Source organism: Idiotropiscis lumnitzeri, chromosome 3, assembly GCF_059441095.1.
Source record: "Idiotropiscis lumnitzeri isolate Australia: NSW breed Sydney's pygmy pipehorse chromosome 3, RoL_Ilum_1.0, whole genome shotgun sequence".
Classification (NCBI taxonomy): Eukaryota; Metazoa; Chordata; class Actinopteri; order Syngnathiformes; family Syngnathidae; genus Idiotropiscis; species Idiotropiscis lumnitzeri.
The window spans coordinates 23848978-23872698 of NC_142393.1; the positions used below are offsets into that span (position 1 = coordinate 23848978).

General features: G+C 40.2%; 3 protein-coding genes and 1 long non-coding RNA gene across 7 annotated transcripts; all 4 read left to right on the forward strand.

Moving 5' to 3' along the window:
• Positions 1-197: 197 nt before the first annotated feature.
• On the forward strand, positions 198-1694 carry LOC148340518 (uncharacterized). The gene is made up of 2 exons (XR_015842553.1): positions 198-345; positions 1231-1694. It is a non-coding gene; the product is annotated as an uncharacterized LOC148340518 (long non-coding RNA).
• Positions 1695-4468: 2774 nt separating this feature from the next.
• Positions 4469-8423, forward strand: hsd17b10 (hydroxysteroid (17-beta) dehydrogenase 10). Its single transcript, XM_088290965.1, has 6 exons — positions 4469-4635; positions 5489-5653; positions 5838-6002; positions 6748-6876; positions 7337-7445; positions 8065-8423. Exons 1-6 carry the CDS (start codon positions 4612-4614, stop codon positions 8253-8255), a joined length of 783 nt encoding a protein of 260 aa, XP_088147091.1. The 5' UTR covers positions 4469-4611; the 3' UTR covers positions 8256-8423.
• A 617-nt stretch (positions 8424-9040) lies between these two features.
• sarnp (SAP domain containing ribonucleoprotein) lies at positions 9041-16415 on the forward strand. The gene is made up of 11 exons (XM_088291863.1): positions 9041-9192; positions 10275-10374; positions 10977-11026; positions 11106-11176; positions 11599-11650; positions 11744-11817; positions 13012-13049; positions 13134-13159; positions 13242-13310; positions 14192-14278; positions 15470-16415. Exons 1-11 carry the CDS (start codon positions 9160-9162, stop codon positions 15509-15511), a joined length of 642 nt encoding a protein of 213 aa, XP_088147989.1. The 5' UTR covers positions 9041-9159; the 3' UTR covers positions 15512-16415.
• Positions 16416-16723: 308 nt separating this feature from the next.
• ccnt1 (cyclin T1) lies at positions 16724-23282 on the forward strand. Of its 4 annotated transcripts, none has more exons than XM_088291805.1 (9): positions 16724-16920; positions 17980-18061; positions 18186-18314; positions 18659-18719; positions 19248-19310; positions 19413-19458; positions 19603-19766; positions 19923-19993; positions 21116-23282. In XM_088291805.1, exons 1-9 carry the CDS (start codon positions 16748-16750, stop codon positions 22322-22324), a joined length of 1998 nt encoding a protein of 665 aa, XP_088147931.1. In that variant the 5' UTR covers positions 16724-16747; the 3' UTR covers positions 22325-23282. The 4 variants fall into 4 exon arrangements, with proteins under 4 accessions (XP_088147931.1, XP_088147929.1, XP_088147930.1 ...); XM_088291803.1 differs by having other exon boundaries at positions 19248-19309; positions 19403-19458; XM_088291804.1 differs by having other exon boundaries at positions 19248-19309; positions 19406-19458.
• The last annotated feature ends 439 nt before the right edge of the window (positions 23283-23721 follow it).

Below are 23721 nucleotides of genomic sequence, written 5' to 3' on the forward strand. Positions count from 1 at the left end.
GTCAAATGGGAGGTTAATGATTATCCAGAACCAAACTCCATTTCAGAAGGTGGCGATAATACAGCAATTTATTTATTTTTGAAAGAATAGCGTTAAATGGGAGGTTAATGATTATCCAGAACCAAACTCCATTTCAGAAGGGGGCGATAATACAGCAAAGGTTGTTTGCCAAGCGCCAAAAGAGAGCAGTGGTAGAAGAAGAATACTCTGCTCGCCTTGAAGCTGAAACGAAGATGGCGGGCGACGATGACAGTTGGAATCGAACAAGAGAACAAGTTCACCTGCTGTTTTCTTTTTTTGTCACATTGCGGAGGCTGCTAGCGTCTACCGAACGCCCTTTTCCAGGTAGAGACACCCGCTGCTCTGCTCAGTTTGGTTCGGTTCGTTTCGGTTCCAGTCGGTGAGTGCTGACTGATGTTAGCTGTTAGCTAGCCGCGCAACACTCGCAAGTTAGCGGACTCCTGACGTCGTTTTGCCCTTACAAGCTCGCCGACAGCCCGGTTGGACCTTTCTAGTTGCTTGACACTCACGTTGTCGTTTTTAATCAACGTCCTTTTCAAACTAGCAAACTCGCTCCAAAGCTCAGTTGATGATCGGGTTACCATTTAGCCCTCGCTCAGAGGCAACACGTCTATTTGGCATCAAAACACAACGGCAGCAGCTTTGAAATTCTTAGCCCCCCTCCACTTTTACCCAGCGAAGACTTAAAAGAGGAATTTTAAATTATGAAAGATTAAAGGGGGCGGGAGTTAGATGCAATTTACATACAATTCTAAAATTGTTGTGATCTATATCTTTGCTGCTGTAACACCTCAAATTTCCCCATTGTGGGACTAATAAAGGACATCTTTATCTTTATCTTTAAAATAAAGTTGACCATGTAGTGTTGTGCTCACTTAGGGACAAGACAGACTGAGATCATCATTTTAAAGACCGCAAAAAGTTGAGCTGTTGAAAAAAATTCTCTCTGAACTGTTCATTTGACTGCGGAACAGTGTCTGCAAAAATCTCATCTTAACGATTTTGTTTCATTGGGAGGCTGACTTTGTGAGCATTTTGATATTTTGAAGCTCAACAAGGTCTCAACCTTTGATGATTTGATTAAATTAGTTGTCAATGAGCCGATTAATTGTTGCCCCGCTAGAATACTAATTGTTGTGGAAATAGCATGTTTGCTATGTCCCACTCATCATTTTTTATTTTTTCCTTCTGCTTTGCCAACTTGCCAAGATCCACATTTACCGCTGGAGACTGACGCCGTCCCTCACGAAGGCTGCAAGAGGACGTGATAAGATTTCGGTCATCTGGTTTCCCAGACAACGGCAGTGGGGCTGTGCGTGGGATGAGGTAGTAGTTTGTATAGTTTTAGGATCACACCAGATCTGGGAGATGACTATACAGCCTACTGTCTTCCTCACGGCAACCAAAGCATCCTGTTGATGTGCGCAGAGGCTGCATGCGTATCTGACGTGTTGCCTTTGTCGCCACGCTAACCGACACAGATGTTTGCCCTGAAGGGCGAGCATTCATTTGGCCATTATATCTTCAAGGATATTTGGGTATTTTATATTTTTTTATTTTTGTACTTTATCATATTTGAAACATGCATATAGTCTATATTAACTTGCTGTTTATTTGAATCTACCAAATATTAATTCTAAAAAAATTACATTCAAAACATCGGGTCTACTTGCTTACCGTGGTTGTCATTTTTATGTCGTAGGTCTCTTGCTAGAGTGCGGATTTGCGAGAATGTGATGTTAACCAATTGCGCCTTATTTATACAAGAAAAATATCCAGTTAGTACATTTTTAGCAACGGCAAGATGCACATTCAGCTTCATGCAAAAACCTACACCATAAACATCATCTATGATTTATTTTTTTGACATTATATTTCTATAAACTAGGGCGGCACGTGGACGACTGGGTTGCATGGCTGCCTCATAGTACAGAGGTGCAGGGTTCCATTCCGGCTTCGGCCTTCCTGCGTGGGGTTTGGATGTTCTCCCCGTGCCTGTGTGGGTTTTCTATGGGTATTCCAGTTTCCTCCCACATTCCAAAGACATGCATGGTAGATAAATGGAACACTCTAAATTGTCCCTAGGTATGAGATAGATTGTCAAATCTACTGAAGTGTAGTAACAAAACCGCATTTACATGGAGCCTTTTATTTTGATTACAATGACACCGAGTGACCAAATGGAAAAAGATTTCTCCATAGAAACACCTCCAGTTGAAATATGAATGCTGAATCCAAATTGAATTTCATTTGGATTCACAGGAATGATCTTTTTGCCAATCATATCACTATTTCTCATTCAAAAGGTTGTATCTTGAAAAAAATGTTCAGGGAAGGCATGCTGTAAATGTTGCTTTGTGCAAAGAATTAATTACTTGTAAGTACTTTTTATCAAGCCGTTGCTTTAATAAGAGTTAAGATAATCTTTGGTGCTGTGGTAAATGGATAAATGAATACTATCTTCATAAATCATGGATTTGAATAGTTACCTCAATAGAACAAATTCAGTCAGAATAACAAGTCTCTATGTAAACCTGCCTGGTGTTGCAGATTGGATCAGTTTCCAGATCACCATTAAAGGGATGCTTGAATGGCTTTAACATTGGCGCTTATATAATTGGTTTGCATGTAAAAATGACGTCAGTGCTAAAATGAGTACTAAACAATGTTTCATGCATTCATCCATCTTTTTTTTTGTCTGACTCCAGAGAAGTCATGAAATGCACCACAAGTCACCCACTGTACTGTACTGTACTTATATAATTACGAGGAATGCAACGGTCTGGAAAATATCAGGCTTTTAATTCCCCGTTTGGTCACATTTGTTAGTAGGCTAAGGGGACAGCATGCAAAACTAACTTCTTATGTCTTATTTCAAATGGGGTAAATATACTATTTAAAACGTATCATCTGCAGTAGTTTTGTGTGTGTGAAGTAATAGTTTGAACTCTGAATAATGCAATAAAATAATTGTCAATGAGATTTGTTATTGCGTTGGCTCTAAATGAAAACATTTGTTGCTTAAAAGTTGCATTTGGATAGCGCTGGTTTATTTTATATTTTTAAGGAAGACTACCTACGGCACCCATCAACGAGAAGCTGACCTACAATGTGTTTGTGAATTTCGCTGCTTCTATTTTGGCACTTGCTGTTTTCCCTTGTTTGCTGTCCCTAGGTTCCATCCTAGGACAATGTGGTACTTCCTTCCACTGCTATGCGTATGACAGATCTAGCTCCAGCTGAGCATAAAAGACCACTTTTGTCCAGTTCAGAGGAAATCAAAACCTGAAGGTCACTGAATTGCTTACATTTCAACGAAACGAAAACAAGTTATGGTGTTTGGTCCTGGTGGACCGTCTACATTCTACACTGTTGATCTGGGCCTCCTGGCGTTTTATCTAAAGCCAACAGTCTTGAATGTGGGGTTTGAATTGGACCAGCTAATCAGTGCAGTGTTTAGATCCAGCTTCTTTCATCTCAGGCAGCCAGTTAAGGTGAAGCCCTTCAATTCCCACCAGCATTTAAAAACAGTAATCCAGATCTTTGTTACATCTCGCCTCGATTATTTTAATCCACTTTATTTTGGAGTCAGCCAGTCCTCTCCGAAGCATCTCCAGTTGCTGAAAAATTCTGCTTGCTGCCTTCTAACTGGAGCTCGGAAGAGGGAGGACATAACCTCAATTCTGGTCCCTCTTCACTGACTTTTAGTGCATTTTAGAGCTCAATTGACCACTTTTAAAATTCGTTTGAAGACACATTTTCATTATTTGGCTTTCGACCCAACTTGAGGCTGTTTTCTGTTGTCTACTGTGTATGTGTTAATGTGTTAGTATCTTTACTTTGTATTTTAATTTACTGCTTTCACTGTATTACTGAATTATTATTTTATGTTGTACTCTATGCAAGGCACTTTGTTACAACAGCAGCTGTTGTGAAAAAAGCTATACAAATAAAAATGTATGCGTACAGTCGTTATGACTACATACAATTATTTCGTTTTTCGAAAAAGGTCCAAATATGTTGTGATGTACCAGTAACAACAATTTATCGAAATACATTTTTAGTTTGGAAATAAATTCAGTTTTATTTATTACATTCGCTTCTGACGCTTTGAGTTCGGGACTGGGATAGTCCGATTCGGATGTTTCCGATTTCCTACCATCCGCGAATGCAGCGTTAGTCCATATAAATACAATATGGCATGACGTGTGGCTACCTGGTGAGGAAGCTCTAACCCTGTCGTTTCAGAAAATATCATTTTCCTTACTGAATTAATATTCATATTAATATAGGGAAAGCATAAAGCCTTCTCAGAACGTAGTCATGACGAAAACATGTTGAAAATAAGCAGAGCCATTGCTCCTTTCTCGTCTCTGTGTATAAATGTCTAAAATAAACCATGTCAGTCATTTAATTATTTTCGTTTTTGTTTTCTCACTGAAAACGAATTCCTATGGAATTATTTGGGTACATGCAATTTTCAGTTTTCAATCAAGTTGAAAAAAAAAGTCATCAGAGTTGACGTGTAGTGACGCGTCATGTTCAAGACACGATCTTAACGCGTGACTTCACGGCTGCCTGCAATCCAACATGGCGAACATCCGGTGTGTCAAGGTGAGCAAAGGAAAGAAGAGAAGAGTAAAAAAACCTTTGTCATGTTCCAACGCGCACGTATCAAAGTTGCATTAGTGGCAAATACAAGATTATGTAATGTTAGTTTGTTGTGCCTGTTTGCAAGTTTTGCAGCCGTGGACTAACATGTCCATGATAGCCTGATGTTGTCACAAGCTCTCTTCATTCAACCCAAACTCCTAAAGGTGCTCACAAGTATGACGCATTGCAGCCTAACGGTCTTCACGGATCCGTCGTTTTATTGAATAGCTTGGACTACTTCACTCGTTTTTCTCGCTGTAGTCAAATGTGTGCTTGTGTTCACATGATATTACGAGAGACGAGTACCAAGTGGTAACATGTTAAATTCCACGTGATATCTCGGAGAGAAAAAATACGTGACGACTTTCACATTGTAACTTCATAAATAATCTGTTATATCTTGATTTAATGTTTTAACTTGACCAATGTCATGTTATAACTGGATGAATCTGACGTCACGTAATCAAATCACCTTCCATATTCGGGAGAGCAAAGCAATTCCTTCCGGTTCAGGTCACTAGAGGAGCCCTATTTAAGTATCGATGTCTTATTAAATCTGAAATAAGATGACATATTTTTTCTTCAGCGTTTTATAAAAACACAGTATGGCTGAAGTTGTTGTGAAATGTACTATACAAATAAAGATGTATTGTAAAGTAACTTTGATTTATTAGACACAAAAAGGACCTGCCTGTCACCTGAATTGGTCACTATCTAACATGATCCTGATCTTTATTTTTTTTTTTTTACCTGGTGTGGCAACAATGGCTTATATATTCCTTGATTTAATGACTGCTTCTCCTTGCGGCCTCAGAGTATGGTGGGCCTGGTGACAGGCGGGGCATCGGGCCTAGGCCGGGCTACGGTGGAGCGTCTGGTGCAGAGCGGGGCATCCGCCGTCATCGTTGACCTGCCGTCCTCCGAAGGAGCAACGCTGGCGGCTGCACTGGGAGACAGATGTGCCTTCGCGCCAGCGGATGCAAGTACACAAATGTCCCTTTCAGCGCAACAATTTGCTGAGCATTAACTAATCTTGCAAATTCCCCGTTTATTCCCGTTTGTTTCCATGAAAAGTGTAAGCAGGTTTTTAGCTGCGTGTGCAGTTTCCTTTGAGAACACAAACGAGGCTCCATACTTGAAGCTTCCCTCTTGTATTCACACAGGTGACGTCAGAGGCGGATGTCCGGTCAGCCGTGAGCTTGGCGCAAGACAAGTTTGGCAAATTGGACTTAGCTGTCAACTGCGCCGGCATTGCTGTCGCGGTAAAAACTTACAACTTCAAGAAGGACGTCCCTCACAGCTTGGATGACTTCCAGCGCGTCATTAATGTAAGAACATCGCATTCGGTGGCGGGCTGGGCCGCCTCGGAGAAACAACACTTCACAGTTCTTTCATTACACTTGCCATGTCCAATGAAAAGAAAAGACAAATGATATTTATTGAATCAAACTTTGATTTTGGGACGTGTTTCCCTTTCTGGAAATGCTTAATTTCTCCTAGACCCATACACAGATGGCTTTTATACATTTTCTTCGAGCATGAAATATTATCAACTTGAAAGAAATAATCAAAGTAAAAAAATATATAATATAGTTTAATGATGTGTTCTAAATGTTCTGCAATTTAACAGCAATAAAATTCATAAACATTTTCATAGGGATTAAGAAAATGTAACAACGGAACTGTCACTTTTTGATGTCACATCAAAGAAAACAAATGAAAAAAGCAATCAGAACACTGACAAATGGACGCCAATGTGAGGATGCATTATTTTGAACACGTGAAAGTGAGATAACAACAAAAGAGACATGAGATCTTTTAGAACTCTTACTTGATAGGAACGTCAGTATAATACTATAAACATGTAATATTTAATCTATACAATACAACTTTATATAGCGCATTTCACAACAGCTGGAGATGTAACAAAGCGCTTTCCATATGTTGCAATCTACACATCCTTATTCCTATATACACATTTACAAAAGATTTTTATCATTATCAGCACTTTCTGGGATATTACTGAAAGAAAAGAAAAAATTGATTGCGGTACCGTTTAACTATGTGTTGCAGGTGAACATTGCAGGTACCTTCAACGTGATTCGTCTGGCCGTAGGAGCCATGGCCAAAAACGAGCCGGACGCAGACGGGCACAGGGGCTGCATCGTCAATACTGCCAGTGTGGCCGCTTTTGACGGGCAGGTGAGCTGACCGAAACCTGCTCGCCGCCTCAAATAGCAGCCGTCGCCCCTTTTCCAAAGCGCCTTTGCGCATTATGGCCGCCTGGTTCCCTTAAAATCCATTTTCACCAGACGACACACAAGTCTGTCAGAATGATGGGTCTGGTTGGAGTGACCACTTCAACCTGAGGACAACGCAGCAGGGAAAGATTTTGAAAATAATGTGATGCGTTTTGGACAGATGGAATATTTGTGGGGGAAAAGAATGGCGTCTATGGGGGGTGTTTTTCTGTGATATTGTGGATGAAAAATCTGTTTAAAAAAAATGCCATCAGATGATTGCCAAAGAGAAGAACTTGATTATTTTTCTCAACATATTTCAATAACTTATGTTTGGTAAGAAGAGCAGTAGAATTGCTCAGAGTCCACCAAACAAAACATTCAAAAGCTGACTGACTGTTGTACACGCGTGTTGCGTGCAGGTTGGCCAAGCGGCGTATTCAGCTTCCAAAGGCGGCATCGTTGGAATGACCCTTCCCATTGCGAGGGATCTGGCACCGATGGGCATCCGGGTCGTCACCATAGCACCCGGTAAGTAGACCAACATCTGGATTGGCATCTGTAGCTCTAGTTTTTGCTTTACAATGGAAGCACTGATTAAAGATAAAAGCAGGAAAACACGTGATCCCTCGCATATTTCCAAATCACCATTTGCATTTTTTTTGCCGCGTTTTCCATATTCGGTGCCATTGTAAGCGGATGAGTAGTTTGCCTTGGCCACCGGCTTATATGTGGCCTAAATATTGAGGACGCTTCCAATCGAGGTCCAATAGGCAGGCCAAGCTCTGAACTGGCAAAACGTCTTCTAAGACAACCACAGCAGTCCAGTTCCGATCAATTGAAGAGAAGGAAGACCCGGATGAATGACAATATCTACGAGCAGTCTCTGCCCAAGAAATGTTTTTATTTGTTTAAGCCAGTTTATCCCAAAAAAATGATAGATAAATCACTTATTTGAATAATTATGATCTGCGACCCCGTTTGAAATGATGTGAAATTAAAGAAATGAAAGTGTATTGGGGTACATTCATGGTTTGAACAGTGAATGTAGACAATTGTAAACATCTTAAGAGGCGAGCAAATATTTGGTATTGCGAATGTGTGTAGCTCGCTATCCTTTTAGTTTAATTCATGAATTTGCTTCCCACAGGTCTGTTCTCCACTCCCCTGCTGGCTGGACTTCCAGAGAAGGTGCGCTCCTTCTTGGCTCGCCAAGTGCCCTTCCCATCACGTCTGGGCGACCCCGCCGAGTTTGCCCATATGGTAACGTCGTTGGCCGAGAACCCCATGATTAATGGGGAGGTCATTCGGCTGGACGGTGCCATTCGCATGCAGCCGTGAGTTCATAGGCGCGCACGCTGATGTGTTTTCATGGTAAAAAGGAGAAGGATGAAAGCAAGAGCACCATATCCCCTTTCAATGGGACAATATGTGTATAAAGTTTTCAGTACATTGCAGTACTGTCTAGTTGTTTGGTAAACCACTTTGAAAATAAAACTTTAAACTGCACATTTGTGGTTTGGAATCTTCTGTTTTTCAAATTGTCTACATATTTCAAAACTAAGCACTGTTTTACCCGTTTTTATTCTTAGCATTACTTTACGGAGTCAGCAATGAATACATATGTTGGTTTACATTGCAAAATCATCCTCACAAGCCCGATGAGCTGGCCCCCAGAGTGAAGAAAATAATATGACGTAATTCCAATTGTGGAACATGATTCATTTGCAATGACAAAAACATTTTTTAATATCAATCCAAAAGCATTGACAGATAAGGCAAAGCAAAAACAAATGATTGGTGAGTAAAGGTTCTGTTCCTCAAATTTTAATATTTTCTTAAGAAATTCTGCCACGGGATAAATCTTATCATTTTGATATTTTTATTTGACTTAAGGCCATTTTTTTGTAAATGCTTTATGGCGGATGACTACTAAATTATAACTGTGCCAAACTGCTCCTCTATCATATGAAATATTTCGGCTTTAAAGACCTTGCCAATTAACTTACCAAAATACATTCTTCAAGCAATAGTCTTGGTAATACCTTTGAATCATTATTATATTAAAAAAACTGATTTAAATGCATGAATGGCTAGATTTTGTCTCAAAGGTCATAATATTGGAAGTGTGGAGGGCAGTGATCCGACGAGCTGCGTCTACACTGCCGACAATTTGGGAGAAGAAGAAGAAGAAGACGCGGTAGAAGCAGTTTGATTGGAGGAAGTGCTTGATCAACAAAGAAAAATGGCTGAAGTGATCGAGCTGCACAAACTCAAGGTTGGTCGTGGCACTTCACATCAAATGTCGGACTACATTTGTCAGGTTTTGACAATTAATTGAGGAGCGCGTGGTTTCTTGATTCGTTTTATGTTCTCCGTAAGAGTGGCGCGAAACCAAAGCGGTTGGACGGCTCATGTGGAGACCGGCTGCTAAATCCAAAGCTAATCGTTAGCTTGTGCTCACGTTGCCTGAACATTCTGCGCCGGAAGCTCAGCACACAACGACGTTTAAAAAAAGTACTTAGAAGATTGCACTTTGTAGACTGAAATACAACGAAAGTAACATGGCAAGAAATGCTAGTGGGTCACGCTAAAAGTTTGACGACATTTGGCAACGTGAGGCAAGATGGAAAAGGGATTTTTCTTTACCGGGCCTACATTGATTTTAAGTTGAGCATTGAAAACCAAACATAAATTATTGCTGATTATTATTATAATCATACATATTATTATTATTATTATTGTTTTTGTATATGCACACGTTACATGCATACGTGCGTGCATACAAACACGCACACAATTGCCCGTACAACTTAATTTATTTTTAACTCAAAAGGCAAGGAAAATATTCAACTCGTAATAATTGTTCATTGTATGAAGGGATTTACCATTTAAGTTGTAATATCAGTTTTAATGAGAATAAAAACAGTGTGTTAGATTTTCTGGTAAAATGCAATAAAGCGGACGCATCAGATTTGCGCATTTAAAAGTGTATATTTATTGATTTTGCTACGCGTTGAGAACTAAGGGAATTTTTAAGGGCGCGCAAAAATCCAACTGAAGCATTAGCAATAACTGAATGGTTCAAGCTACAATATTTGGAAACATGTTTGACGTCTCTTTGCTTCTGTTTGTTATGCAACCTCGAAAATGGTCCTCACCCACTAAATATACCGATGCCGAAAAGGCGTCGGCAGACCATCAATGGAGAAATGTATATCAAAATATGTGTTGAGGGTGGAAAAGCTTTGTGATGTTACAAACCCATGAACCTAGGCAATAATTGTTCCTCAAGCAAAATACACAATTAGAAGCCTATTACATGGTTGAATTTGTGAATGTTGCTCTGTTGGGTTTCAGCTTGCTGAGCTGAGGCAAGAGTGTGACGCACGAGGTCTCGAGACTAAAGGCAACAAGGGGGAGCTGGTTGCACGCCTGCAAGCCTACCTCGATGAGCACGGTGAGGCCCGAGAGGCAACTTGAAGTTGCTGTCGGAAAAAGTCACTCGTACACCTGTAGTAAATCTTGGAAGACAAACCACACGAAAATCCTCTGTAACAAATTAATGCAGGAAACAAAAAGCAATTGATGACGGATGTGCAGTACATAAGCTCTGCTCTTCTCACCAATCATGTTCCAATTTGCACTTTTATCTGCAAGTTTTTAGGGCAGTCAACGTTTGATTCATCGCGGCAATTTGATGCGTTAACTTTTTGGAATTCGGGCCATATAAGCCTGTTGGAGGATATTTTGAACAGAAACGTATTCTGTTTTATTCTCATTTGAAGGCATTTTTCCCCACAAAACTTTTTATTGACGATACCACACAAAAAGGACACAAAAACCAAACAATCAGATTTTCAAAATTCTTGCTGCATTATACTTGGGATGAGAAGGTTGTTGGAACCACACACACAGTATTTTGAAAATTTTTTGGGGGGGAAATGTTCTCAAGTTACTGAATACTGTCACCACCGGTGGTTTCTCTCATTGTGATGAAATCCACAAATAATTTCTTGTGACTGACGTGTGTCTTATGTCTTCGCTATCTTATCATGCAAGCCACTGATGAAGACGTGGACGTGGACGATGTGTTGGCGGACGACACCGTGGTAAAGTAGTCAAGTCGACAAACTGACGTTTTATTGTCCGGTTGAGTCGAGATCATAATTGTTTCCATTTGCATTGTAGGACTTTCAAAAAGGCGAGATTATAGACAACGGCAAAGACGTCAAAGAATCGGAATCTCCTGTAGCCGAGCTGTGAGTTTCAAAGATCTTTCTTTCCTCTTGTTTGCTTCATAGAAAATGCAATTTTCACATCTTGAATGTTTTTGTCTTGGTAGCGCTGCGGGAGGGGTATTTTATTCAGCCACAGTTATCTTCCATTGGGCTGTATTCCTGTCATACAAGAAACAGTCTGAAAATGGTTGTCCTAATGTTTTCTATTTTTTAATGGGAACCAATTTTGCTTTTTTGAAAAATAGTCACGAGAGGGATCGGACTGGTAAATTTGTCACCGTTGACTGTTTTTGTCAGCTGGCTCCTCTCTGTTCAGAGTCATGTTTTGAATGGAAGTGGTGCGCGTTTGCAGGAATGCTTTCAAAAAAACAAAACAAAAACAACCTCTGACAGTATTAATCTCCAAGCTATTTTTGTCCTTTCTTTATGTGCTTGTCTTTCAGGCCCGCTGAGAAGAAGATAGTGAAGATATGTCCTCCAGCGACTGGTGGTGAAGTATGTGTCGCATGTGATCCAGTACAAATGTTTTTTTTTTATCCGTTTGTTACACTACCTCACATTTTTTATTTATTTTTTATTTTTTTGCAGCGGCTACTGAAACGCGCCGAACGTTTCAATCTGCCTGCATCAGCTGAAGACAAGAAGGCCCAGCGTGCCGCCAGGTGAGACCCATGTTAACAAATTAATGGGCCTACTTATTAGGGCTGTATGAAAATAAATTGAATTGAGAATGACCCCTAAATTTCAATTATTGAATTTGAAATTAATTCAAAGAAATTCATGATGCAAAACTAAAGTGTATTTAACTCATTCACTACCATTGACGGCTAAAGACGTCAAAGATCTTTTTTTTTTCTTAATTCAGCTGGTAGCGAATGAGTTAATAGGGGTGTAACAATATTTTTTTGACCAATATTTTTTTGACCAATATCAATTTAAGCCCTAATAATTCGAGAGAATACGAATTCGATATGACAACAATTTCTTTACAATATTTTGATACAGTAACTATTCCTTTTCTGTAAATAAACATACTAATTACAGGTGACTACAAATAATCACTTTTTTTCCCGGATTTTATTTTATAACCAACTCCGCTTTACCAATTCCAAAATTAAAAAAACATTTATTTAAGAACAAGCTAGTTTTCTTAATAGTCTAGCGTGAACAAAGAGAAACAACTAGGAAATCTCTTTTTAGACACTAATTTTTTCAGAATAAGCCGGTTCTTCTTAAGAATAAAACGTCTGTGTAAACAAACCCTTTTGATACAGTGCTTTATACACAGTATCTCAACAGTATTTGACATTCTCTTATTGTCAAACAAAAACTATACTCAAGTATCGAAACTTGTATATTTTCACACTAAATTAATCTGCTGTCGTGATGGTTCTATTTAAAGAACAACTGTATGTAACACGAAACAATTTTGCCAAATGCTCGGATATTCTTTTTCAAAAATATTAGCTGGTGTAGATGGTTTGGCAGATAGACACTTATGCGTACTCTGCCAAAATGGCATTCCTTGAGCACGAGTAGATTTATTCTAGTTTTTGAACAAATGAGGGACCAATGTCTTGGTTTGTTGCTGTTTGTGATCCGATGTAATGAAATTATATTTTCGGCAAGTTCTACTTCACTTTGCATTTGCACAGTCAACTATCTTGTCTATGGAAATAATAATATAATAATGGTGATGGTTGTTAGGCAGTACACAGGGTTTCACTATGACACTTTCCTATTGTACGTTTATCATTTCTTAGCCTTTTTTTGTACCACACATTTGAAATGTTGAGGTTAGTTTTGTTTTTTGTTTTTTTGCCCAACAAAGTGTTTCCTGTTGTTTGCTTTTATAGGTTTGGTTTAGAGATCAGTGCTTCAAGTGCATCTACAGGTGTGTATGATGACTCTTTGGCACTACGCTGCCGTCTCTGATGTACAAGCTACGCAATATCAATCATTTCCTTCTCCTGTACAGGTGCTGCCGTGACCAGAAACGTGCCGGTAAGAGCCGCCTCTCGTCGCATGACCCCGCATGTTGTGTTGGCGCCTTTCCCCTGACATGAATGCTTCTGTCTTGTTGCAGGTCAATATGGATCAGCTGAAGAAGAGGGCGGAGAGATTTGGCATGAATGTGTCGTCGGTTTCGCAAAAGGTATGACAAACTCACTCCAAAGGTACCTTCTGGTTTAAGTTATACCCACTGGAGGAAAGTTTTGGGGAAAAAAAGGTAGCATGAAGTCATGGCATGTGGGCAAGGTGAGCCACAGTCACCATTTATTAAACGGAACAAGCACAAAATAAGTGCTGCTGCAGGCCACAGCTCACACACTGAGGTTTGCACGCAGAGTAAGTGCCACCTCAAACTAAGGATGATGTAGTTGCAAGATGAGTACATTTACCAAATTAAAAAAAAAAAGGATTAATTCTAGTGTTTCTGTATTGGTGTCTTTCTTTAAAAAAATATTTTTAAAAAAGTTCAGATAAGATTACCATTTATCACCGTATCGACAAACAGTATCATTAAGGGTACGGCACTACATATTGTGTGAGAAGTTCACATCACCTTTATCCTAAGTATCAATGTGTGAGGTTCGTGGCCAACTCCAAATTTTTTTTATTTTTATTTTTTTAAACAATGATCCTAGCCTCATTCGAAAGCAGCGTGCAGGTTGCGGTGATCCTAACATGACTTCAGCTCTTGACATCCCTCATTAGGCCACTCCCCTTAAAGGCACACATCCGATACAACAATTATACTTTATAAACCCATTTTATTTCTTGACATACTTTTAAAAAGAAATGTTCACACAACGCAGCAGTGTTTTTCTTAGAAATCGTAACAATTACTTTTTTTGTGGAGCTGTGAATGTAATGTCATTTGAATTCATTTCAATCAGCCAAATGCTTGAGTGAATTTAGTAGGGAGCTTGTTGGTTAAAGGAAATCAGCTCATAACTGAAGGTAAGAGATTATTTGGATGTTGAGTCTTAATTGTTGAATGTTCTATTTCATTGGTATCGTTGTCGTCCGCAGCTGGAAGCAGACGAGAAGCTGATGAAGAGGAAGGAAAGGTTCGGCATTCTCACAGGTGTTGGAGCGACCGGCTCAGCGGACGTTGAGGTAGCCTCTCGTCATTTTTCCGACAGTTGTTGATAATTGAAACTGTAAATATTCCACCAATGATGAGCCGGAAACACTTAAATATGATTTCAGATCCAATTTTGACTATATTGCGCTTAAAACAAGAATGATAATATGATATGTAATTTCAGCCATCATAAACAGGAAGATTTAAAATAAAAAAAACGAATAAAATAAATGTGTAAAAGATAGGGCCAAAGTAAAGCTTGTGAAATTAAGGCCTCACCCAATGCCATTGTGCTACATATTCCAAATAAACAATTGCATTTATTCGTAGATGAATGATTTTTTTTCTGTGAGGTTGATACAATTTGATTGTTCAGCTTAATTGTATAATGTATAAATAAATGTATAATATAAATTTTGATATTAAAAAAAAATACTGTAACAACAGAGCTATGTGATATGACGATATATATTGCAAAAACAATAGGAAAGTCTCTATCGTGTAACTTTTGTTATATTATGCTTATCGTCACTTCACCTGCGTTGTCACCTGAGGTTAAATACAAGTGGTAAGAACTACATCAGAAGCTTGAATTGACAGGCAAACTGATAATTTTGTATAGCAGCATTTTTCATGATATACATTAGGTTTGTTTAATACCACTTCAAAATAGTGAGAAAATTGAAGCAGTCACGTGTTGTAAAGATTTGATTTTTTTATAGAATAACTGAAATATATCACAATATATCATTAGCATGATGTAATTGGCCGATGTCGCCCTGTCCTTTCCATCATCAGTACTCACTTATAATTTTGTTGGAAGAAAAAAAAAAACACAGGACGTGCAGGTGCTGTCGCTTTGGCAACTCATGAAAAAATAGCAATTGCCAAGAAATTATGAAGCCACTGTCGTTTTCCAGCTTGAGCATTTTATTCGCTACTATGCGATAAAGCGTCTTTAAAATTATAAATGCTAATCACTTAAACATTCTTCCTTCACAGCAAGTACTACTTTTCTATTAGCCAGAGCTTTGGTCACATCTTTTGACATTTTGGGGCATTTTGGAAAGAACACAAAAATATGACACTGCGTGAATTTTCCAGTCAATAGTTGAATATGTGAGAAGCGCATAGCAAATAGTCGAGACTTTACTGCAGTCCACCCATTGATTGTGTACATCTTGTGTATTTATGCCATTTGTTTGTTTTCTTTTCCTTCACAGGCAAAGAAAATCAAGCGTGCTGCTCGATTTGGAATGGTATAAAGTGTTTGTGTTTTTTGGGGGGGTTCAGTCAACATGTTTCTAAATGATGGCAAAGGCCATAGACTGTGACCTTGGTAATCAAATAAATGAAAAGAAGTGTTGAGTTAGTGGACAAAAACTATTGAGGTTGTGGAAACTGGAAGGATAACTTTTTTTTGCCTGCTTACACTCAGTAGTTTTCTCTGCCTTTTTCGACTGTTCTTTTTTTTCACACTTACATACAAATGTAAGACATTGAGTGGTCATGACTGATGACTTAAGTTTGCCTTTGCTATTTTATTGCCCATTTTACTCATTGTCTAATCTTCTTGCAATCTATCTAAATGAGCACAATTTCCAACTCGCAACCGTGTTTTCATGTCTGAACACGTTAGTCCATCTGGCAGATTTGGACAATATGTATTAGTTTCTACCAAAAATGTACATTGTGTTTAAAATACATTTTGGGATTACCCCCCTACCCCATTCTTTTTTTTGTCCTCCAGCAGTCTGACAATATTGAGTTTATCACCTGTGTGAGAGGGAAATCTGAACAAATGCAGCTTCAGGCATTTTGAGAGGTGACTTTTTTTTTTTACATGAAATCCTGGAAATTTGTGTTAATTCTGGCAAAAAAAATAAAAACTGCAGCTGCTCATTCTAGTTAACGTCATGGGGAAAATAAGTATAATTTCCCAGGGAGGTAGTAACTGTGTTATGTCAGACCAGGAAAAAAATTTGATATTTTTTTTTATTTAATAAACTGCTGATTGGATGGAAATGTTTTCAGAAACTCATCTGTTAGGATAAAACTCTGTAATGTTTTATTTGTGTTCAATTGTACTTTTGACTCCTTTAACTGATTGGTTCACTGATTCAGTTGTCTGTTCGTTTTATAAAATAAAAAGTTTTTAATTTTCTGAAATTTGCTTTGCTTTGTTGGCTTCTCTTTGTTTAAAGGTTGTACGTTAAGCATTGAATCACAGAATAAACAAATCTCGGTCACAGCCGCCGTATATCGAAGGATTTTTTTTCTTTGTATTTATTATTTGAGAAAGTGGTGGAGGGATCCGGGATTAGGTGAATCCGCGAGTGCCGAATCGCGGTAGGAATAATGTGTGTAAGAATACCTTGATTTTACTGACACCTAGTGGCGACCGAGAAGAAACCATCGCCCCGGCCCCCCTTTTTGGCAACATTGGGCGTGACGCATTTCCTGTGACGCGCTGCGATTTTAAACTATCCCCTTCGTCAGTAATGGCGGCTTCTCTTCGTTGTCCCCCCGCAAGCTGTAATAACAAATGGTACTACAGCCGGCAAGAGATTGACAACAACCCGTCTCGGCGAGCCGGGCTCGACCCGGACAAGGAGCTGTCGTACAGGCAACAGGCGGCCAACCTGCTGCAGGACATGGGGCAGCGGCTCAATGTGTATCTTTTGGTCGTGTTAGCTCGTTAGCAGCTAGCCAAGCTAGGTATCGCTACTCGCTCTGTTCGACTCGGCAGGCTTCCTTCCTTCCATGCTTGCTTTTCCCGCGCATTCGCTGACTTGGCGTCAGCTGGCATGTTCTTCGCCACGCATTAGTTACTCTCTTGCGGGCTAAGCTTTACTAACGCCTCGGAGATTTATTTTTTATTTAACTACAACCGAGCCGCGAGGGCCTCGGGCCTTTACCATAGCACGTTCTCATTAGCTTTAGCTTGCGCACAAATTCCACTTTGTTCGGAAACTGCAGACTTCCCCTTTAACCTAAGGAAGATTTTGCTACCAGCACATTGCTTTGTGTGGTTTTGTAAATTACGTACAATGGTTTTCACAAGTTATATTGAGTGAGGAAGATTTGTCTTTTCTTGCAACACTTGCATAGACTTGCTTTCAATCAAGCCCTTATTTACGTTAGCAATGCGTGTACAATTTATACGGTCAATTGATTTCTACGAGACCAGTATGATCAGACAGATAATTTAACGTAGATATTACTGATAGAAGTATAATTTTCTTGCGACAAATAATAGTTAAGACTATTTAAAATGTCTTAACGCAAAGACCCAGTCCAGGTGGTTTCGAATTTTGATGTGGGAGGTTTTGAATCAGTTTCGCTCGATCTTAACTTTTCTTTTCTCTATACTATTTTCAAATGGCTCCTATCAGATGAAAACTTGCGGAACACAAATACATAAGAACATATAACAATGATGATGTTAAAGTCATTATAGAAAACCAAGGGCACAAGTTTACTTTTTGTTTTGTTTTTTTATCAGAGTTTTCTGTGAGGTGGATTGATTGCATTTTGTACTCAAATATGCAAAGAAAGGCACGAAACAAACCCTCCATAAATTGTTAAAAGGCAGTGTAAGGAATACATGTATCACACGTACGAGGGAATTGAAAATGATGAAATTCACAAAATTGATATTGGAAGTCATGGATGCAATATATATGATGCCATTCAAATGTCAACACCGTTTACCTTAACAAGCATGTATTAGGTCCCAGCTTACCATTAATACAGCCATCGTGTACATGCATCGCTTCTACATGGTCCAGTCATTCACCAGATTTCACAGAAATGTGAGTATGCTACTCATGTGAGTCACTAGCACGTCTTCATGTCACCAGATTTCGGCTGAGCACTTGCTGAATATTAAAACTATTGCGGGGGTGTTTTTTTTTCTTTGTTTTGTTTGTGTCTCAGGTTATTTCTCCTGCCGCTCTTTTCCTGGCGGCCAAGGTTGAGGAACAGCCCCGAAAGTTGGAACACGTTATCAAGGTGGCCCACGCCTGTCTCAATCCGCAGGATCCCTCACCGGACGTACGCAGTGATGTAAGTTTGAGCTCATCAAAACTTTCCCTTGGGCACCTGTGCACTCCTCTATTTACCCAATAGGGTACAGTCGTGTCTTCCGGTCTGCATTGAATCAACCTCCGCAGAGGTTTTGCGTTGTCTTCCGCTATTTGGTTCCTAAGCAGCACATGTCAAAACTTTTGACTTGCGGTCATCCAGCATTTCTAAAAAATGGATGGCAGAAAGTCAGCCTCTCCAGATCACCTCCAGAAGCCGTTGAGATAATTTCACGTTACTGAAAGCAAACTGCATGACCGGCTGATCTTGTGTACCGACGGATAGCGGCCTCGCAGTGAGTAATGTGCCTGTCCTCTCAACCTCAGGCCTACCTGCAACAAGCCCAAGACCTGGTCATTCTTGAGAGCATAATACTCCAGACCTTGGGTAAGTTGGGAAGGAAAGCCTGACTCCCTTGAATTTTCCCTCCTTGTCATTCTCAAGAAGTAGTAACTTGTTTTGACTTTTGTCCAACAGAAACGTCACACGCAGTTGGCAACACTGCAAAGTCATGTTCATACCTCACCAAGCTACCGAAATAGTCCAATCCTTGCAGTCTCACGTTTCCTTTTTTTTTTTGTCTCCATTTCAAGCCATCTGTTTGAGGATTACGCCTTCGTTTTGCCTGTCTGCCGAATCCCTCCCTTTGTATTCAGTCCGAGGGGAAAATAGCATCAACAAGATGCACTGACATTAAAGCCAGTCGGACATACTCTTGTTCTCAATAAACCTTCAGTCTTTTGATTTAGGGCACAATGTTATAGGAAGACCTCATGCAAATTACAATTAACTCTTGTTTGGGCTGACGCAGGATTCATTTTTGTACCGTCGATTTGGAGCGCGCCTTGATTGCGATTGGCCTCTGCATCTGACTCATCCTTTTTTTTCTTGTTGTTTTGTCCTCTGTTCTTGCAGCATTTGAAATCACAATTGACCATCCGCACACGCATGTTGTCAAGTGCACCCAGCTCGTCCGAGGTGAGCATCAAAAGACACTTTTGACTTATTTTGCGTTATACTTTTGTGTTGTTTATCTGACTCAGATTTTAAGTGTGCTTCTCTGTTCTGTTGTTGTTTCAGCAAGTAAGGATCTGGCGCAAACGTCTTACTTCATGGCCACCAACAGGTATATTCCCAGTTCATGTGTCCTCCAGGTTATTTCAAGCACAATTCCATGCAACTCAATATACTGAATTTGTGTTTCTCCCCCCACACCCTTCCTTTCTTCTGGTGTTTTCTTGCCTCTCCTGGGATGTACGCTGCCACATAGTCTCCACTTGACCACCTTCTGCCTGCAATACAGTCCCCCTGTTGTGGCTTGCGTGTGCATCCATCTGGCCTGCAAGTGGTCCAACTGGGAGATTCCCGTGTCTACAGATGGAAAACACTGGTGGGAATATGTCGACCCCACAGTAACCCTCAAGCTACTGGATGGTATGTGCGTCAAAGCTCCTTGTAGACTAGCACAAGGTTTCAAAGAGTGTCAAAATAATTGTGACATTACTAAACCTGATGGTTGCATTGTAATTCACTCCAGCTGACACTTTTCCCATCACCCCCACCTCCAATTTCTTCAATATCTTCTTGCAGAGCTCACGCACGAGTTCCTGCAGATTCTGGAGAAAACGCCCAGCAGATTGAAACGGATTCGCAACTGGAAGGTACATAAGCTCATGTGATGAGCAACATAGCTTAACAGGAGGCTCACAAACATTCCACCTTTTTGGCTGGTGGCCCTGGCAGAAGTGGAACTGGCCTTGTATATGCATGATAATACAACAAGTTTAAAGGATTGTTTCATATTTAGTGTCTTTATACTGTATTTAACCATTTAAGAAAACATTACTTATTTCGTTACTTTTTTATAAAATCTAACTGGATATTTAGCATATTACACTTTCTGGGTTTTATATCTAGTAGAAGCCATTCCTTATGGAAGGGTTTAACCTGATACACACAAAAATATGTGCCGCCCTATATAATAATCATTGGTGAATGACCAAATTAAGTGTCCACAACTCAAGATGTATAAAAAAAGAAAAAATGTGTTGATCGTCGTATTTATGAAATTTGTATTCCCCGGGCTGAGCCTTTGCGTCGCCCCGGGCTACATGGAATGTACAGCCTTGTAAATATTCTTATGGCATGTTAAACGGAATCATTTTGTTGGCTCGATAGGTGACAGCTTGGCCACGGTAAATCGAGGCATCACTGTACCATTGTGAAATCTGATCGTTTTAGCTATTTAATGAGCAAAATTATTTTCGTCAATTATGCTTTAAATTTCTCTTTCAGGTTTGTTATATGCATAAGATAATGGGGCTGTTTTTGCAGAATTTTAGTTTGTAATTAATTTTTTTCTCTCCTCCCCTTTCTAGCCATGAAAAAGGCCAGATTATCTTATGTTTGATTAATTTGGTACCATAAAATGACCCTGTGGACTGTTTTTAAAACACATTAAAAAATAAAATAAAATTTGCACTCTTGGACTAGATAATGGAAGAGTGGTAGATCAGAATCTTTGCGTGGTGGGCTGTATTGATATTGTCAGTGAATGCCGTATGAACAAAATTTTTTTTTTTTTTACTTTCCCATTTGTGATGCCTTTAAGAGAAGCGTTCTCTTCAAATAAAAAAATAATAATAATTGTTTTCTAGCCCTAAAGAGCCACACTTCAATTTTCAAAATCTGTTTTATTCCCATCAACTGGTATTATATTCCATGGAAAGTTTGCAAGCAATTGTGCAACCCTACTCAGTAGCCTGTCTTTTATTTCTTCTCAGGCTGGAGGTCAGACGCCAAAGGCCAAGCCAAAGGTCCAGGAGGAGGGAGACCAGAGGGATACCATGATGAGCATGATCTCCATGGCCTCGTCAGAGAGCACCGTGGCGGGCCTGATGAGCCTCTCGGCACCGCCCTCGGCGGCGGACAAGGACAGAGAGACGCCTGGCAGTGCGCCTACCTGGAGTGGTAGAAGTCAGGGGGGCCCCGAGCAGCAGTCCAACCACGAGGTCCACGCGCCTGCCAAAGTGTCATTAAGTGAGTACCGTGCCAAGAACGCAGACGTCCTGGCTGCACAGAAGAGGAAGTTGGAGAACATGGAGGCCAGTGTGAAGCGGGACTATGCCAACGCGGCCCAGGTTCTCATTGGTCAGCAGCAAAGGAAGGAGAAGCAACAGCAGTCAGGCTCGTCTTCTTCTGATCTGTCCAACCAGTCGCCGATTATTCTGAAAATCCCCCTGGAGAAGGAGAGACACGATCGGAGCTCTTTGAAAATGAGGTTCCCCCTCGCCGGGGGAGGCAGCGCCAGAGGGGCTGAGCAGGACATCAAAGTACGCATTCGCGTGCCCGACAAGCAAAGGGGGGGCTCGGCTGAGGAGGGCAAGAGCAGGGACAAACACAGGGGGGAGCGCTCCAACCACCACCACCATTATCACCATCACCACCACCACCCTTCCTCCAGCGGCGCCTCCCTTTCCTCTTCACACAAGCACTCGTCCACTTCCAGTAGCGCAGTCGGAAGCGGCAAGAAAGTCCCCAGTGACTCTTCCCGAACGAGCTCATCCTCGTCGTCACGCAAAAGGACGCATCCCCAGGATCCTTCGGCGGGATCCCACCCCGCTTCCAAAGTTAGCAAGTCTTCTCGCAATCCCTACCAGCTGCCGTCCTTGTCTTCCTCCTCCGACATCCTGCCTGCGCTGGGCCTCTCCCATCACCCCCCAGGGAGCTACTCGCACCCTAAAGGCGACAAGACGGACACCAATGGGCACGGCACAACAGGCGGCGCTCAGTCCAATGAGTACCAGGACACTTTTGAAATGTTGAACTCTCTTCTGAGTGCACAGGGGGTGCAGCCCTCGCAGCCGTCCATGTTTGACTACAGGTCCCAATACGGGGACTACAAGTACTCGGGTGGGGCACGGGGGAGCAATGCCAGACCTCCGCCTCTTCCTTCAGACCCACCGCCCCCGCTTCCACCCTTACCCAAATGACTTTCTGCTGTCTGATACGCTTAGTTTTTACAAGTCAACATTTTATGGGCCTCGATTGCAATCATATGTTACAGAGGACTTTTACAACATTTTGTTTTTACTGACATTTATGGAAAGGCTTGAAAAGCCTTGACATGTCCCTAACTAGGTGTGGGTGTTATTTTGGTTGCGATTGTTCCTTTTTACCCATCCCAAGTTTTAGAGGAAATTAAGGACATAGGATCATAATCACCACACACCTGCCAGGTTGTTGGTGTTTTACTAGTGTTATTTATTGATTTTTTTTTTTTTTTAATAATATATATTTTTTTATTTTCTCTCTTCGAATGATACATTTACATACTCATTTTTATATTCCCCCGTAATGATCAGCAGTGACGTGACCGAGTCAATCTCCAAAGCAGCCCTCATCCTAAAAAGACAGGCTTGGTGTCCTGGATCTTATTTGCTACATTTGATAAATGTATGCAAGGATTGTAAAATGTATAAAACAGTACATTACATATATTTACATTTTGTTAAAAAAAAAGAAAAACAGATGTAAATGATATTATTTTTTTTTTTAATTTTTCGAGTGTTGCAGTCATTGTTTTAAATGGTTGTGGAAAAAAAAGCATACTTATTGACAGATGCAGAGAGGTGTTTTGTGGGTCAAAGATTTTAATAATTCTCTAACCATCGTGCTGATATTCACACGGTGATGCAGAAGATTTTGTATTGTTTATTGTTGCAATTTTCTTGTCATGTTTAGATTTATGATGATGGTGACCATATCAAGTTTTTAATTAACCAACTGTTGTTGGCTGTCTTTCATGTCGGCATTCCTTTTTGGGAGTGTTATTTTTTTTTTTGTTTTTTCCCCAAGTGGAAGTCCAGTGTACGCCTGTGAGTGATGCTGGTCTGATGTAATCATATTAAAGTTGATGTCTTGCTCCTTTTGCATTGCACATTCAACTAACCTGTTCAGCTTCAATGTATGTTCATCCATCAAGAATGATGCTGTTCAACTGTGAGGAGAAAGAGGTGGATGTCTAACCATCTGAATGTCTGCTCCATACTAAGATTGATTCCATCTTTTTGTGTTTTAACAAGTTAATTTTCAGATGGACAACAAATGACCTCTTCTATTATATATTTTAGTTTGTACATTGGCTTCATGGTTTGACCAAAAAACAAACTGCAGTTTTAATCATATGAATTTTGTAACTCTGTAGAGAGTAAATGCACTGAAAATTGCACCGTGGTTTTACCCGCAGTGCAAGTGCGAAATTAACTTTGTTTTGGTTAAAAAAAAAAACTCGTTTAACCTTAAAACTGCCTTGCAACACAGCAATGCAACTCACTTTCTTTACCAGAGCTTTTCCTGCATCTTGGAGTTTTGTAATGTGCACAGGAAT